The following is an 18,803-nucleotide window of genomic DNA, read 5'->3' on the forward strand; positions in this document are numbered from 1 at the left end:
AAGGAACAAATACTGCGCGTCCTTGATAGGTATGTCCCTGTCAGGCAGGGAGGAAATGGCCGAGTGAGGGAACCATGGTTCACAAAAGAGATTGAATGCCTTGTCAAGAGGGAAAAGGAAGCATATGTAAGGATGAGAAAACAAGGTTCAGTTGGGTCGCTTGAGGGTTACAAGGTAGCAAGGAATGAGCTAAAAAAAAGTGCTTAGGAGAGCTAGGAGGGAGCATGAGAAGTCCTTGGCGGGTCAGATTAAGGAAAACCCCAAGGCTTTTTACTCTTACGTGAGAAATAAAAGAACGGCCAGGATGAGGTTAGGGTCAGTCAAGGATAGTGGTGGGAACTTGTGCATGGAGTCAGAAGAGATAGGAGAGGTGATGAATGAATACTTTTCTTCAGTGTTTACCAAAGAGAGGGGCCACGTTTTTGAGGAGGAGTGTGCGATAGAGACTGATAGACTGGAAGAGATAGATGTTCCGAGGGAAGATGTATTAGCAATTTTGAAAAACCTGAGGGTCGGTAAATCCCCTGGGCCAGATGGGATACATCCTAGGATACTTTGGGAGGCAAGGGATGAAATTGCAAAGCCTTTGGCTTTGATCTTTAGGTCCTCACTGTCCACAGGGATAGTGCCAGAGGACTGGAGTGGCAAATGTTGTTCCACTGTTCGAGAAAGGAAATAGGAATGACCCTGGTAATTATGGGCCAGTTAGTCTTACTTCGGTGGTTGGTAAGTTAATGGAAAAGGTCCTAAGGGATAGGATGACCATTTGGAAAGATGCAGCTTAATCCGGGATAGTCAGCACAGATTTGTGAGGGGTAAGTCCTGCCTCACAAATTTGACTGAATTCTTTGAGGTAACTAAGTGTGTGGATGAAGGTAGAGCAGTTGATGTTGTATACATGGATTTTAGTAAGGTGTTTGATAAGGTTCCCCATGGTAGACTCATGAAGAAAGTAAGAAGGAGTGGGATAGAGGAAAATTTGGCCGATTGGATAAGTATCTCATAGAAGACAGAGTGGTGGTGGATGGAAAATTTTTAGACTGGAGGCCAGTTACCAGCAGTGTACCACAGGGATCAGTGCTGGGTCCTCTGCTATTTGTATTTTTATCAATGATTTGGAAGAGGGGGCTGAAGGGTGGGTCAGTAAATTTGCTGATGACACCAAGATTGGTGGAGTAGTGGATGAGGTGGAGGGCTCTTGTAGGCTGCAAAGAGACTTTGACAGGATGAAGAGCTGGGCCAAAAAGTGGTAGATGGAGTCTAACCCAGATAAGTGTGAGGTGATTCATTTTGGTAGGACGAATTTGAATGGGGATTACAGGGTCAACGGCAGGGTTCTGAGGAATGTGGAGGAACAGAGAGATCTTGGGGTTCATATCCACAGATCTCTGAAGGTTGTCACTCAAGTGGATAGAGCCATGAAGAAGGCTTATAGTGCGTTAGTGTTTATTAACAGGGGTTTGAGTTTAAGAGCCGTGGAATTATGCTGCAACTGTACAGGACCTTGGTGAGACCATATTTGGAAATACTGTGTGCCGTTCTGGTCACCTCACTGTAAGAAGGATGTGGAAGAATTGGACAGAGTGCAGAGGAGATTTACCAGGATGCTGCCTGGTTTGGAGGGTAGATGTAATGAAGAAAGGTTGAGGGAGCTGGGGCTTTTCTCATTAGAGCGGAGGAGGATGAGAGATGACTTAAGATGACGAGGGGGATAGATAGAGTGAACGTTCAGAGACTATTTCCTCGGGGGCATAACTATAAGGTTCAGGGTGGGAGATATAGGAGGGATGTCCGAGGTAGATTCTTTACTCAGAGAGTGGTTGGGGTGTGGAATGCACTGCCTGCTGTGATAGTGGAGTCGGACTTTCAAGCTGTTATCGTATAGGCACATGGAGCACACCAGAATGATAGGGAGTGGGATAGGTTGATCTTGATTTCGGACAAAGCCGAAGGGCCTGTACTGGTCTATGTTCTATGATTTGGAAGAGGGAACTAAATGCATTTTCTCCAAATTTGCAGATGATACAAAGTGGGAGGGTGAGCTGTGAGGAGGATGCAGAGGTGTTTCAGTGTGATTTGGTAGGGTGAGTGTGTGGACATCTGCATGGTAGATGCAGTATAACGTGGATAAATATGAGGTTATCCACTTTGGTAGCAATAATAAGACAGATTATTACGTGAATGGGCGTAAATTGAGTGAGGTGGATACTCAGTGAGACTGTGGAGTCCGTGCATCAGTCACTGAAAGTAAGCGCGTAGATACTACAGGCAGTAAAGGCGGCAAATGGTATGTTGGCTTCATAGGAAGAGGATGAGTATAGGATAGGGATGTTTTGCTGCAATCATATAGGGCATTAGTGAGGCCAGACCGTGAGTATTTTGTGCAATTTTGGTGTCCTTATCTAAGGAAGGATATCCTTGCTGTTGAGGGAGTGCAGCGAAGGCTCACCAGGCTAATTCCTGGGATGGCAGATCTGTCATATGAGGATAGACTAAGTCGGTTAGGATTATATTCACTGGAGTTTAGAAGAGAGAGGATCTCATTAAAACATATAAAATCCTAACAGCGTCAGACAGGGTGGATTCAGTAAGAATGGCCCCTATGGTGGGGGATTCCAGAACTAGGGGGTCATAGTTTGAGGATAAGGGGTAAATCCTTAAGAACTGAGGTGAGGAGAAATTTCTTCACCCAGTGAATGTGTGGAATTCACTAACACAGAAAATAGTTGAGGCCAAAACGTTGTGAGATTTCAAGAAGCAATAGCTCTTGGGGCTGAAGGGATGATGGGAGACAGGGGGAAGGGGGGGAATCAGGGTATGTGCACCAGGTGGCCTTGCTCTGTTTGGCCTATTTGACTGGAGTAAGTACTTTTGAAACTGATCGGTTGTTCCTTTTACAGCGATGCACGTGCACGCAACACCCCCAATTGGAGACAGAATGATATTCAAGCGTCCACACACAGAGGGAACAAGCTTCACTCAGAGCAACACGCAACACACACCACGTAACACAATACACACAACACACATGCAATGCAACACGCACATGGCAGAGTAACAAAGCAAACAAACTACAGCCCCAAAACCTTGAAGCTTTGGTCCAAAAATTCCACATTTGGATGAGGTATCTCGCTCCCAGACTACACTAATCTGTATTATTTACGCACTGCAAAAGTACAAGTTTATTCCACATTCCTTCCTCACATTCTGCAGTGACAACAATTCTTTACGATGTCACAATAACCTCGTTGGTGTCATAGCAGCTTTCTCATTACATCATAGCAGCCTCACTGCCCTAACAAGCCAACTGTTTGCACAAACAATATCTGTAACTAACAACCCGTAATGTAGCTTGGAGCCTGTACCACACTTCAGCAAAAAATAAGAGGATCATAAGGGCAGGAATATCTGCTGCGATTGGGAAGAGCAAATTTAATTACATGACAGGTATGCTAATATCCTGCAGAGTTCTCAACCTCACAGGAGCACTTTGAATGCACCATCCAGAACCAAGAAACATGAATAGTATTTATTACAATGCTACATTCCAATTCTAACCTGTAACAGATGAGTGATATCACTAAATTAATAATCTAAATTTAACAGTTGACAAGAGTTACTCCAGTTAGCTTCTATATCATGCTATTAGGACCAAATTAGAACTGCTCTCTTGGGGTGTCACATTGGAAATGCCTGATTGCCACCCTATTACACATATTTCTGTCAATCCCATCTGCAAAGGAGAAGCATTTATTCACATTGTCAATAATTCAGCAACTTGTTCTTCTTAGTAGTCAGTGGCCTCAAGATCCAAATTTATAGAATAAGTCATGTGACACAATGTAGATTTAAGCACTACAAGCAACACACAAATCACATGGCTTAAAGCAACATTACTGTTCACGTCACAATTTACTGCCCATCATTTGCAACAATAGCTGCTGCCACAAGAACATTAACAGGACTCCCGAAGAACATAACTAACATAAAGGCAAAATACAGAGATACCGAACATGTGAAATAGAAAGAAAGCACTGGAAAAGCCCAGCAGGTTTGGCAGCATCTGTGGAGAGAGACCTCCTGTGCCGAGTGACTCTGTGGAGAGAGACCTCCTGTGTTGAGTGACTCTTCTTCAGAACTGAAGCAGGTAGAAAGTGATGGGTTTTACGGTGGGGGGGGGGGGCACGCACGAGTGAGCGCGAGCCGGGGAGGAGGTAGAACTAAAGAGAAGATCTGGGATAAGATAGAGGGTGGGAGAAATTAAATACCAAAGATGACATGAAATAAAACGCAAATGGAGATATAATGGTTGTAGTAATGTAATAACTCTACGGAGGCAAAGGTCCCATCACCAAGTTACTTTATTTACACTGTGTACACAGCCAGCTCTCCAGTTACTCCCTGCTGAACACAGGCTGGGAGTCTGACACACCTGCTTTAAATAGGGAGCGTGAGGCTCCCTGATTTAACCATCAATTAGGACTCATCAGGTAGCTCTTTTGCATACCAAACAAGTAAACAAACTCAAATTAACATAGGGACAAATTAAAAGGGGCAGCTCCCCCAAAGTAGGGCGAACAGCCTGAACCAAAAATCAAAGCACAAAGAAAACCTAAAACATCAAATTAAAATGTGATTGTCGGGGTTTATAATACATCCCAGCCCCTGCAGTGCCCAGCGGGCGCAGAAGGCATCAACTGCGTGGACACTGCAGAGGCACCCGGCTGTGAATAAAGCCACGTTAGAGAGCAGACAGTCAGGATGGATGACCCTGTCGATCGCCCGCTGCCTGGGCCTGTTGATAGCGTAGATTCATCAGGTATTTCATACTCTAGCAAGCCAACCTCATTAGCCTGGCTGAAGTCATCACAAGTAAACAAACAAAACACTGGTCCTGGTGAGTATGAATGACAGAATAAGATCAATTTGATCTGAAAGCAAAAACATCAAAACAAGATACATACTGGTACTGGGAAAAGCGAAAGAGTCAAAGTGGGGCACGCAGTTCACAGTCTGAGGCTGTTGAACTCAACGTTGAGTCCTGAAGCCTGAAAGGTGCCTAATCAGCAGGTGCGGTTCTGCTCTTCCAGCTTGGGTTGGACGTCACGGGAATGTTGCAGCAGGCTGAGGGAGTAATACTCTTGCTCTCACACTCACATTTCTATTCTCGAAACAGTTAACTCTGGTCAGAAGTTTCTGGCTGTTCGTGACCCACTGCCGCTATAAGCAAGGACAGAGAACTTGGCACAAAGTGAAATCTCCACTCACTGTAACGGGACCAGAGAATCCTGCTGGTGTGAACAGCTGGAAAATTCCCAAAAAAACAGAAAATGCTGGAAAATCTCAGCAAGTCTGACAGCATCTGTGGAGAGAGAATAGAGCCAACGTTTCAAGTCAGGATGACCCTTCGTCAGAGTTCAAATTTTGGCCACTGTTTCTCTCTCCACAGATGCTGCCAGACAGTATAATTGCCTGCCTCTCTGTGATGTACTCAAACATATCACAGGAGGGAGTTACATTTGAAGATGCAAAGCTGTTCACATCTCATGCCTGGGAGTTTACATCCCTTCAACTATTCACTCTGGGGCTGTGAGCTGCTTTTGGAAGTGGGGGGGGGTTAACGTAGCGACCTCTGGGTATAATACAAGGAAATCAGTCACTCAAGGTGCTGCCATAACCCCTTGGCAATGATTTGTTTACTGTGATAGACAGGTAAGTTAACCACACGCTCCAACATGTTCAGGAAAACTTGCAGCTTCCATTTCCAGATATCAAGATTCTGAATTGTGTTTCAAGAAGCCACAGTGCTACTTCACATCAAAACAGCTCAGAAAGAGTTAATGCCAAGTTTATTGAACATGTTAAAACTGCTGGCATTACAATATTTAATCTCAACACTATTCAGGAAATGAAAATCTCTGAGGAACCATTGAAGTGTCATCTTTAATATACAAGAGAAAAAAGGTCTTTTGCACTTACCCTATCTTTGTGAACAGCTTCCCTTGGGCATGGAGGAAATTCAGGATAAATCTTTTATTCAGCTGTTTTTAGGGGAACGGTGGAAGGGAAGGAAAGAAAAAGGGAGAGAGAAAGAGAGACAATTAATCTACTCGCAGCATGTTCTTATCAGCAGTCAGCATCAGGGACGGAGGACAGCATGACCACAACTCAGTGGCAAGAAGCAGATGCTAGAACAGGGACGTGCCCACAGTCACACAGGCCTGCAGCCCCTGCCAAGGCTGTCTCCATGCTCAGCACACTCAGCAGACTGCCTCCCTCTACTGGAAAAAGGCACACTGTGTACAAGTGTGCATTTCCCAGGGACCACCAACAAGCCTGACCTTTGGGCCTATTTGACAACAGGGGAACAAAGTTGCATCCAAAACTTTTATTGTAAATTACACTAAAAATGTATTAACCACCCTACAGAAACAGGTGTATTTCACAGGTCAGGGCTGCAGTTAATAACCAGAAGACAAAATCATATTTACTCTGTTCAGTATTTTGCCCAATGCCTCACACACAGTTCTCGGAGCCCACAACCTCCCACCACCTTCCCCTCCCCTGCTCTCGCCCCCTACCTCTTGACACAACTAATAAATGTTATGGTGCAGCACAAGTTTAAATCTCAATGTCAGCAAATCAGCAGGGGGTGGTTTATTTATTAGTCACAAGTAAGGCTTACATTAACACTGCAATGAAGTTACTGTGAAATTCCCCTAGTTGCTGCAGTCCGGCACCTGTTCGGGTCACTGCTCCTAACCAGCACGTCTTTCAGAACGTGGGAGGAAACTGCAGCACTCATGTACAGCTGGGACAGAGAGGCATCACATAAAGGCCTGTATAGGGCGATGGAAACAGCCAGCGTACCAGGCTATTCACCATGGACTGCTTGTGACAGAGCCTCAGAGAATGAGATACATCTCCTGGATTACAGAGTGGGGCCCAGGCAGATGCAGGAGGAAGTCAGGAATGGATTGCGGTGGATGAAGGTAAGATGGAGTAAGTGAGGGAGTGTTGATTTCCTACTCCAAATCTAAGTAACAAGTCACTCTGCCTCAGGGCTCACAGGCTCTGTCAGCAAATAGCAGAAGCCTGCAAGACTGCCTCACTTCCCCCAAAGAGACAACTCTGAACAGCACAAAGAAATTAGAAACGCACTACTGTCACTTTCACATTTTGTTTCAAAATGCATGTGTAACACACACATTCCTGCTTCAGGGTTCTGTGTTTCAATCATTTAGAAGAAGCTCAAACAGCTGGTAAAACGGGCAAACATTCCGATTACAGCCTCCGCTTTGAACTCTGTGCCCCATGAACTTATCTTCACAAACACAGTTCAGAGTGTTCCTTAACTGGGCCAGCTCACCAAAGCTCAAACACATTGCTTCTATCGCTGAGTAGTGTATAACAGGACAAGACTGAATAGTATTTATTACAATGACATTCAACTAAGACTGGTACCAATTTGCACAGTTTAATTGCTAAAACCACAATTAAACAATGCATCATCAGTAAACAGGCCAAAAGGTCAACTCTCTGCCCCACCACTCCCATTTTCACAATGCCCTAAGTCCCAATGTTCACTTAAGCAGAAAATTCTGATGTTGGTAGTACAGTGTGCTGAACAGAAGAAGCATAAACAGCAAGTTTATGTACTGAGTCACTGGACCATACAGATTAGAAGGCCCAAGATAAGTCTGTGGTGCATTAGCTGAGCTGTGGCAGTGGGGCTTGGTACTTTAATTGGTCTTGATGGCTGTGGGCTAGAGAAGGCCACGTCAGCCATTCCTAGACTCCCACTCCTGTCGGTTGATTCAGTTACCCACTGCTGGAAAGTAAACATGTTGGAGATGGTCAAGTGGATGATATGAAGGAGAGGGAAACAGGATAATGCTCAGCAGATGAACAGTTTGCCAGCACTCAAAGTCTGGGTGATGAAATGGCAAAATACCAGAGGGCATTGCACGGCAGCAGAACCCACTTCTTCAGGGGAAATGGGAAGAAAATAGGCAGAAAAAAACAACAGCCCTGCTTTACGGCCATTTTAAGTACATCAAAACATAGAAATGTAAAAACTAGGAGCAGATGGCAGCCATTTAGCCTTTCAAGCTTGTTCTGCCATTCATTGTGATCATGGCTGATCATCAAATTCAATATCCTGTTCCCCCCTCTTTCCCCCAGTTCCCTGATCCTTTTAGTCCCAAGAGCTATATCTCATTTCTTCATGAAATCACACAATATTTTGGCGCAACTACTTTGAGATAATGAATTCCACACATTCACCAGCTTCTGGGTGAAGAAATTTCTCCTCACCTCAGTTTGAAAAGATTTGCCCCTTATCCTCAGTACCATGGCACCCCTTGGTGTGGGGCAGTAAGGTAGCACAGTGGTTAGCACTGCTGCCTCACAGCGCCAGGGACCCTGGCCTGGGTCACCATCTGTGTGGAGTTTGCATGTTCTCCCCTTGTCTGAGTGGGTTTCCTCCAGGTGCTTCAGTTTTCTCCCATAGTCCAAAGATATGCAAGTTATGTGGATTGGCCATGATAAATTGCCCCTACTGTCAGGGGGACTATCTAGGGTAAACGCATGGGGTTATGGGGATAGGGGATTAGTGGGATTGTGGTCGTTGCAGATTTGATGGGCCGAATGGCCTCCTTCTGCACTGTAGGGATTCTATGATCCTGTTAAAAATTCTATGATTCTAGGTCAGGCTGGACATCTAAAGTCACCATTTTTTAAGCCCTTAGCTGCCAAGAACAGCACCGTCACATGCTGCAACAAACTCTGATGGCACAACAGGGTACGTTAATTCAAGAATCACAGCCATGCATTGAGAATCAGTTCCAATCCCCTCAGTCTACTTAGTTTCACTCCGATCATGAGGGGTGGGAAAGAGACCAAACTGAAAAGCTATTTAGTGTGCATTCTCAGGCACGTTTACATTTAAATATAGCTGACAATGAATGAAAGCAGCAAAGGGGAGGGAAGGGTTGAAAACACACCACGTTCCATTTTGTTCTCAGCTTAATAAGGAGTATGAGGTGAGGCAGGTGGTAGATTGATTCACATGAACTGCTGTGTATACTGGGCTCCAACGTGCAGCCTCGCCACCGCTACAAGGATCTTGTCACGTCGCTGCACCACATTTACAACCAGTATGTGGTTTTGTGTTTAACCAAGCCAACTGCAACCTGGCACACACTGGTCGGCAACAACACTATGAGTACACTGGAAACCAACAGCACTTCTTGAAATGACTCGTGGTGATCTTACCACTTCAGAAGTGGTTTGAATGACCGGGTCACAAAGTGCACAAACTCAGCCTGTTTGTGACATCAGTCAAATCATTACAACATATAGTACCCTGCACTTCCTCAGCTATGATTAGATTGGACTTTTCCGCAATCCACCATACAATAACCCATTGGTTGCTGAATAGGGTAACTCATAGTGGGAAAGGGCTTGCTTTACTCGAGAAAGGTGATAAAGCATGAGTGAGTTACTTAGGGGCACAGGTCTACAGGCATTCATTATTGCAGACAGATAATCAAATTCACTTGGCAGCTTGGCAGTAGTGGGTGTTCTAGTAGGTGACAAGTGGTGATAAGGGGCATCTTGACAATGGGAATAGAGGAATATGGTCCCCGGAAGGGTAGGGGGTTTTAGTTAAGTCCGGCAGCATGGTCGGTGCAGACTTGGAGGGCTAAAGGGCCTGTTCCTGTGCTGTAATTTTTTTGTTCTTTGTTCCTTAGGCAGCACATTCTGAACCTGTGACCACTACTACCTAGAAGGACAAAAGCAGCAGATACCTGGGAACAGCCCCACACAGACGGTGCACCAATATCTCTGGGACTGCAGCAGTTCAAGAAAGCAGCTCACCACCAACTAGATCGGTAATAAATGCTGGCCTAGCCAGTGTAGCCACTGACAGTCACATCCCGCAAATGAATTTTAAAATAAACTGTGGCAGGGATCAGCATCTCCTCTTAACAGTCACAAAGGTGCAAGTCCAAGGAGGATCATTGAGCTCGCTCAGTGATCCTGGCTGACTGTACTGTGGAGAGTTACTCAGGGATACACAGTAATGGTTGTCACTCTACTCCCACCACCACCCATTCCCTTTATGAGCCAGCACATCACAAAGTGGGTTAAACACTATACCAATGAACTGCAGGATAATTAGTTCAAACACAAGATAACACAAACACTAGTGACACGGCCTTAAGGCATGAAAAAGACCATAAACGGTTAAAACAGAACCTTACTTTTTTTGCTTATTTAAGAAATGGACTTTGCCAAACCAAAAGATTCACAGGGTGGCTACAGTTTCTGGAAATTTTCAACAGCAGTTACAGGATTTAAGTTCAACTTCCACCCTTGTGGAATCTCACACCTCTCTTGTAAGCTTAGACCACAATCAATGAAATTAGGGAGCAGCAGATAACCTATTTCCCCAGCCTGGTCCTATAACAAAGAGACAGCCAAAGATGTGTAGGTTAGGTTGATTGGCCATGGTAAAAATTGCCCCTTAGAGTCCTGAGACGTGTAGGTTAGAGGGATAAGCAGGTAAATATGTAGGGTTATTGGGTAAGACCTGGGTGGGATTGTAATCGGTGAAGACTCGATGGGCCGAATGGCCCCCTCTGCACTGTAGGGATTCTATGATGAGAAAGCCATCAAAACCCGTTAGGTAGGAGTGGCTAGGGGTGGAGAGCAGGGCCGGCGAGGGACACAGCATGAGAGCAGGGCCGGCGAGGGACACAGCATGAGAGCAGGGCCGGCAAGGGACAGAGCTGAGAGTGGGGCCTGCGGGGCGTGAGGCACAGGGCCTTTGGTCGGGTGTGGGTGGATGTCGTAGGAGGTTGGAGAACGAGAACAAGGCCTGTGCATGGTGGAGGGGGTTCAGGCCTCCAGAAGGGAGCAGAGGCGAGTGCAGGGGGGCCTTGGAGAAATGCAAGTGTGTGAGAGATGAGGGAGTGATACTGTGTGAGAGGTGAGTGCACGTATGAGTGACAGTGAGATGGTGTGTGTGAAAGTGTGCGAGAGGAAGATGTGTGCATGTGTTTGTCTGTGTGTGTACACGCATGAGTGTGCATGAGTGTCTGAGAGTGCGTGTGCATGAGTGTGCGTGCATGTGCATGAGTGTGTGTACGAGTGCGTGTGTGTACGCGCATGTGTGCATTCCAACAGTACTTTTCCCATTTGAACCAAAAAACAGTTATACTCTTCCCTTTAAAAATGTCAAAAAAAATTCAAGTATGTTTAGATATGAGAACTTTTTAATTATAGTAAATGGACATATAGAAATAGAAAAGATTTCTATAAATTAGTTTTTGCATGTTTGTACTTACTGAGCAAAAATAACCACTATTTTGTGGTTTAGCTCTTCAATACAATAATAATGTTTCTCAGGTGTTCCTTCAGTACTCTTGGGAGTTCAAAAGCATTCAGTGGTTGGAAAAGCTTGGAGACCCTGCCCTAAGGTGAATAGTAGACTTTTACCTGAAGCAGGGAGAGTGCATGTTAGCTTGCAACTGACTCACTAATGGGCAACATCACATGACCAAAACTTCTAACTTTTGGAACATTTTAACATTACATTTCTACACTCAGTCTGCTGCTTAACTTCTGATAGCAAGGCAGGTCTCCAGGCTGACCAAGAATCTTCAGTAAGTCTAAGCTTCCATGACACCTGTTTCCCTGGAAGATTCCTGTCATTACCTGCTGAACAGATCAAGTCCGTATACTAATCTCACCCTACTGCATCAGCATCAAATTTAAAAGAATCCCACAGCCCTTGCTTCACCTAGCTGAACCCGCCTATACTGTAACTGTGAACAAACCCTCACTGGACGCTGACTTCCTGGATTCTGGTAACATGAATTGATGTTAATATCTGGTTTTTTTTCTTGTTAAGTTATTCAGAGTTGTAAAAACCCCTCTTTCTTTCTTACTTATTGCGTGCTTGGGCATGTATGAAGTTGCACACATTCCCCAGGATTAAATGAATGAATAAACAATACTTCGGATGTTATTCAAAAAAGAGTCTCCTGCGAGTCACTCTAAAAATTGACTTCTCAAATCGAGGGTTTAGTGAAATATGCCATAGCCTATTTCAAACATCTGCTTACAGACAGACAGTGAGAAATTAAATGGGTTCAGGTTCACCTCTCTCCCCTGTTCAGAACACTAGTATCACTGGGAATTTGGCAGAATTTTCCTTCATGCAGTTCTTTTTAATGCAAGTGCTTGTGGACATTGATGAACTCTTGTGTCCAACAAGACATAAGAGGTCATCTCTGGTGCATGATGCCTGCACTCTACATCAAACAAGCCTGAATCAGATAGGAACAATGTAAACGGAACTTTAATCTATCTTTACAGTTCTCTCATGACTTCCCTCCCACTCTCCCCACCCACACAGAAGCACCCTCTACAACATTATGGTAACATTTTGCCTTTTACCAAACCAACCATTCTCATCTGCCTCTCTCAGTGAAACATCTTTCGATTGGTTTGTTTTGTATTGTGGGCCTGAGCTTAGACTAACCCAGGCATTACTCATTCTGGCTCCTTGTAACCAGCAAAGAGACCCATTTACTGTGAGATTGGTATCACTGGGGATGTTGTGAAAGGTGAATACTAATGCCCTTTGCCACACAGACTCTAGCATAAAGAGCAACATATGCTTAGGAATCAGAAGAATGTATTAAGTGTGTGATTTGCACGGGATACCGTGCTCAGCCCAAGTTGCCAATGTTTGCTTGTGTTCTACCCCATTCGGATCCTTTCATTTACAGGACAGGACAGAATGGAGGCAGAGTGAAAACTAAAAGCTTTCTTTTTTGCCAGTTCCAGTGCTATGGAGCTGGTTCCACTCAAACCAGAGAAACTTAACAAACACTCCTGTCATGAACACAAGCTTCTCCTGAACAACTACTGAGGCATTTTTACATCTTTTGCTTTGTTCGTCTAGATTGCAGAGAGCAATGAGAACATTGTCGCTTTCACCAAATAAATAACCCTCCCCTTATCTCCTCATCCCAACCCCATTCCCCATTAGACAGAATCTAAGCCCCATGCTTTTTGGTGGTCTATAATTTTACCATGAACAGGTGACCTCACTCTCCTGTAACCAGAACAACAACAATGAACCTGTGATCTCCTTTCGAAAGATTCCACACCTTATTTATTTGCACCTCAATCAATTTTGATGCAAACTTGACAAAAAAGATTTCCAGCTTCCTTGGATGCCTCTTAGTCAGCAGGAATAGGCAGCTTTCTGAACTTGGAGAGGTCAAAGTTCCACATTAGGCTCAGGTATTGAGGCAACATTGTAGATCCCATTAAGGAGCCAGTCACTGAATGGAAGTTTATCATAACAACTCCATGCTTTGAAAATACTGGATGAAAAACTATACTCAATTTCAGAGAAGTCACCAGCACAAAAAAAATCCCCTCCTCTGTGTATCTGATTAAAGCAGGTAACTATGCTTATTTCCTGCTTCTGTGGTTAAAACTGGGTGAAACGGTAAATAACTGAAATCAAGCTGAAGTGGGCAATATAATCACAGGGGTGTAATTTCCAAGATTCAGATATGCACTGTCAGCTGAGTGCTTCTGAATGATATACTTATTCACGGCCCTCAGAACAATCCACTACAATCCTGGAAGGCAGACTAGCATTATCCATGCAGCCATCACTAAAACATCACATCAATAAAACAACAACTTATGAAGACAGAAGGAGGAAGACATTAACTTCAAACAGCCAGTTCCTTCAGTGACCTCTGCTGCTTCTTCACAGACATTCAGAACTTTCAGCCTACATCAGATTCCTTTTCATTGGTCAGTGGCACAATGTCAGGAACATATTTAAAACACTTTTAAACAAAAGGATCACTCATGATTTCAGATTTCATGCTCCTTCTCTACGTAATCAAGTCCCAACAGCATCATCCAGGACTATAAAACTACTTTCAAATCTAGTCCAGATTGCTCAGATGGAAAGTTCCTATTCTGACGGGCAATGCAGACTGAAATTGAGTTTGGAGCAAATTCAACCAAGTTTTAGTGGCAATGGACCAAAGCACAAAAGTACCTTAAATTTGACAAAATTGGTAATGAGCGTCGTAGAGCGAGTGGTGGGAAATGGGAGAATGCTGTGGTTAAGTACTGAAACATTTGGCACAACAAAGTTCTACAAACAAGGAAATAAATGACCAGGTTAAAAACTAGTTGTGATTTTATTAGAGATAAGTATTGTGCAATAGTCATGAGGTATTTTAAATTCACGTTGGCCAGGAAGAAATGCCGCATCCTATTTGCAGCACCTCTGACAGTGCAACCCTACCTCACTGAAGTGCTAATTTAGTTTGAGAGCTCAAATCTCCGGATTGAGACATGAACAAATGACCTCTGACTGAGAGGTAAGAATGCTACCCACTGAGCCAAGGCTAACACTTTGAAAGACAATTAATTTACTCAATCACTTTAGACCTGTGCCGCAAGTTTGTTGGCATGTCACTGAGTTGTGCCCAAGCGTAACACAGGTCACACACGAAATCCATGTAGCAAGGTAGACAGTACTGCAGATACACACTGCTTGCTGCGAGAGTGAACCATCCAAAACAGGCATTCTTGATTCTGCTCCTGCTCCACTGGCTTAGCTGGGGCTGCAATTAGGTCACAGAACATGATTCAGGAGTTGAAGGAAAGTGGAGAATCCAACCAGGGTTTCTGATCCTCGTCACTATCAACAATCCTTGCCTGAAAACACTGGTGTGGAAAGTGGGAATCAGATCTGACCAATCCCTGATTCAATAATCTGCTGCCTAAGCTCACAAATGGCCACTTAAACAAGAGGGCTGCTAACACTCAGAGTCTGTACCCCAGAAAACAGTCAGCATCTATTGAAGGTGAAGCAGAAAAGGAATAAAAAGGAAGAAAATAGTTAACGAGGTTGAGGGTTAACGATGCATTACATTGCTTTATGGACTGGTTCCAAGGTAGCTGCAGGCAATGCAAGTGCAATCCATGTGATGTGGGTTTAGACTGTTTAGCTTTTGAATATTATACTGAAAGAAATTATTCAACAGAACTGACATTCCCACTAATGACACATACACATCAGGTGTTGTTCTAAGTGACTGTCTGTGGACCTGAAGGGTACTAAATAGATCCAAACCCACCAGCAACTCAAACAGTGACTACTCATCCAAGAGTATTCATTAGTGAATACACGATTGAGCATCTGCTAAATCCAGGGATAGGCAATTTAATAATGTGACATAGTGGGAGAGGGCACGTGAACCACATGATGCATAGAAACCGTACAGTGCTGGAGAAGGCCATTCAGCCCATCGAGTCTATGCTGACTCTCCAAGCAAAGCATCCACCCAGGCCCTATTCCCATAGTCCCATGTATTTACCCGCTAATAGCACTAACCCACATATACAGGGGCACTAAGGGGAATTTAGCATGGCCCATCCACTTAACCTGCACAGCTTGGAGTGAGAGAGGAAACCAAAGCATCCAAAAAAGGCCCACGCAGACACGAGGAGAACATGCAAACTCCATACATACAGTCATCCAAGGCCAGGATTGAACCCAGTCCCTGGTGCTGTGAAGCAGCAATGCTAACCACTGAGCCGCCCTTATGAACAATTCAATGTCACATTATGCCTGATGCAGATTCAAATCAGCTCAACCTGATAATTCAACAGGAAGCTCTTGAACACCTGGACTTCCAACTGGACTTCCACGAGGCCGTATAACTGAAGCATCAGGGTGTACTGGGAAGTATTAATGTCTAAAGCAACCTAGTTATCATTGTTGGTAAGTCACTGAAAGCTAACATGCAGGTTGTGCAGCAAATAATTAGGAAGGCAAACGATACGTTGTCCTGACCACAAGAGATTTGAATGTGGATGATTTAGTTCAATTGTATAGAACCTTCGTTAGAACACGCCCAGAGTACTGTGTAGTTTTGGTCCTTTACTTGCCCTAGAGGGAGTGCAGTTAAATTTCACCAGACCGATTCCTGGGATGGTGGGATTGTCCTATGAGGAAAGTTGAGGAAACTGGGTCTGTATTCTCTTACAGCTTAGAAGATCGAGAGGTGATCTCATTGAAACTATAAAATTCTTACAGGGTGTGACAGGGTAGACATAGAAAGGATGTTTCCCTTGATTGGGAGGGTCTAGAACCAGACACAGTCTCAGAATTAGGGATGGATCATTTAGGAGTGCGAAGTGGAGGAATTTCTTCATTCTGAGGGTGGAATCCTCTACCACAGGGGTTTTGGAAGCTCAATCACTGAGTGTGTTCAAAACAGAGATTGATAGATTTCTGGATATGAATAACATCAAGGGATATGGGAATAGTAGGGAAAGTGGGGTAGAGATAGATAATCAGTCTTGATATAATTGAATGGCAGAGAACCTTGAGGGGCTACGTTCCTTTACCAAAGCTTTAGTTCTCATCTAACCATTTCCAGACAGGACATAGCTCCTCATCTGGTTTGAGGGCAAGACCACTCAGTCACAATAACATGCACATATACTTTTAAACACTGCGCCCGCCAAATACATGAGGCCCCAAAATGCTCATGTTACTCAAGTCTACCAGTGGGTCCAAAGGGAAAATGGTCTTGTTGTGTTTGGAATCCTTGTTACTGACAGGACAAAGCAACTGTTCTGGCTCTGTCACCAGCACGGTAATAAGACCAAAGTGATGGTTTCCACTCTTTAAGCAATGATTTCAGTACATAACTGCACTCAGTTAGAAGCTTACCACTTGTAACAGTTCACTGGAACACGACAGCACTTGAACAAAACTGGGCATCCAGCAGAGCTGTGCCTTAAAAATCCTACACAACAGCTGTCTGCTTGTTTAATATGCCATCGCCGAACCAAATTAGGCTTACATTAACACGAGTGCCATTAATCAAACATGGGATGGGTTGCCAGGAAGGCATATACACCAGATTATTTCTGGAATGGATTCTAAAATACAGCTTTGTAGAAATGGTTCAAGGAGTCCTGCCCATCTAATCACTCTCCCTCAATTACCCCAACATTAACCCCACTCTCCCCAATTACCCCAACATTAACCCCACTCTCCCCAATTACCCCAACATTAACCCCACTCTCCCCAATTACCCCAACATTAACCCCACTCTCCCCAATTACCCCAACGTTAAACCCACTCTTCCCTCTGATCTCACACGTGGCTGAGCAGCTAAACAATTGTTTCTTTCCAATCACTCCAAATAATCACAACCTTCACAATTCCTCTAGCTTAATGTAGCCAGTTAGAAACCAGTCTCCCAGCTTCTCAGGATTACCCAAGCCTCTGAACCTGTTGTCAACCTTGTGCTAAATTAGGAGATGTGGAACCTGATTGTACTGCTGAACTCCCAGCTTTGCTCACTTCTCCACATCAAATCCAGCACCAGCATCATTTCTCCCACATCCACAAAAGGAGCTGCCTCTGCGCCCAAACCATAGTCTCTGCTTTCACCACCTTGGTGTTTGACTTGTCTGAACATTTACCCAGCTGCATTCCCTGTGTCACGGCGCCACACTCCGCGCCCCCCATGTTATTTTAATTCTGTTATGGGATGTGACTGTTGCTGCCTAGGTCAGCATTTATTGCCCATCCTGAGCTGTCGTCAAGAAGTTGGGGGTGAGCTGTCTTCTTGAACTGCTGCAGTTCATGTGGTGTATCACCTGACGAAGGGGAAAAGCCCCAAAAGCTGGTGGCGTTTACTACCAAATAAACCTGTTGGACTTTAACCTGGTGTTGTGAGACTTCTTACTGTGTAGGTACACCCACAGTGCTATTAGGGCAGTGATGGGTAACTAAGACTAGCCCGCCTTCATTTCAGTGGGCTGCAAGTTCACAATCTGACTTGTTCACTAATCATGAATCTGAATAAGATTAAATGCATTTAATACATACTGAGTATTTCATAACAAGTTACAGAAAATATTTAATCATTTACATATTAATAGAATGACTATCGATTTCAAATGGCAAAACCAATCTAAATGTTTAAATTTTTAAGTTTGATTGTACACACAGGGAGTGCATAGCGCTCAGTCAGTGCAGTGAGCAATCAGCACGCACCTCATTTCACTTGCCCTTGCTTTATGTACACATCACTTTCATCATACCAGTACGAAAAAAACTCAATGTATGGAAATCAGTGACAACCCTGCATGTGGGCAAATTGTCCCACATGAGGCCCCTGGATTGCAGGCTGCCCACCACTGCGTTAGCAAGGGAATGCCAGGATTCTGACCCAGCCAGTGTCAAAAATTATTCAAAATGCCACCGTTCATTCCCCCACTCCAGCACCCAAAGTTTGCCATTCTTTTCCTCCCTGAATTTCAAAAATCAGGTCCAGACTTTCAGATTCACCTGTGGCCTCACCCTGAGCTAGTGATGTGGAGATGCTGGCGTTGGACTGGGGTGGACACAGTAAGAGCTAGTGGCCTCTACACACACCACTTTGAATCCTCACTCCTCTCATGAGATTTCCCTCCCATTCCCCACTCTTTGTGCTCAATAACTGCTGCCTGTTTGATTAACCACTATAACTTCCTGCCCAGTACCCTCTTCCTCACAAATCCTTCCTGCTTTCAAAAACCACCTCTAATTTCTATTTGGTTTCAACCACTTGAATTTTTCCATTTCTCCCCCTGCTCAGTAACACCTCTGTCATGTCCAAACAGTGAAGTGTTTTACACAAAATCCACAGCCTTTCCTAATTGCTGCATCTGCTCCCTACAAA

At 44.3% G+C, this 18,803-nt stretch overlaps 1 protein-coding gene across 1 annotated transcript in view; it reads right to left on the reverse strand.

Moving 5' to 3' along the window:
- The window catches only part of smg6 (SMG6 nonsense mediated mRNA decay factor), a 432,770-nt gene that overhangs the window by 353,007 nt on the left and 60,960 nt on the right, over nucleotides 1-18,803 (reverse strand). The window contains exon 7 of the mRNA XM_080210854.1: nucleotides 5,980-6,041. Within this exon, the coding sequence (XP_080066980.1) occupies nucleotides 5,980-6,041 (62 nt within the window). The remainder of the gene's footprint in view (nucleotides 1-5,979; nucleotides 6,042-18,803) is intronic.

The sequence above is a fragment of the Carcharhinus amblyrhynchos genome, chromosome 23 (genome assembly GCF_965287045.1).
Source record: "Carcharhinus amblyrhynchos chromosome 23, sCarAmb.v2.hapA, whole genome shotgun sequence".
NCBI classification, from domain to species: domain Eukaryota; kingdom Metazoa; phylum Chordata; class Chondrichthyes; order Carcharhiniformes; family Carcharhinidae; genus Carcharhinus; species Carcharhinus amblyrhynchos.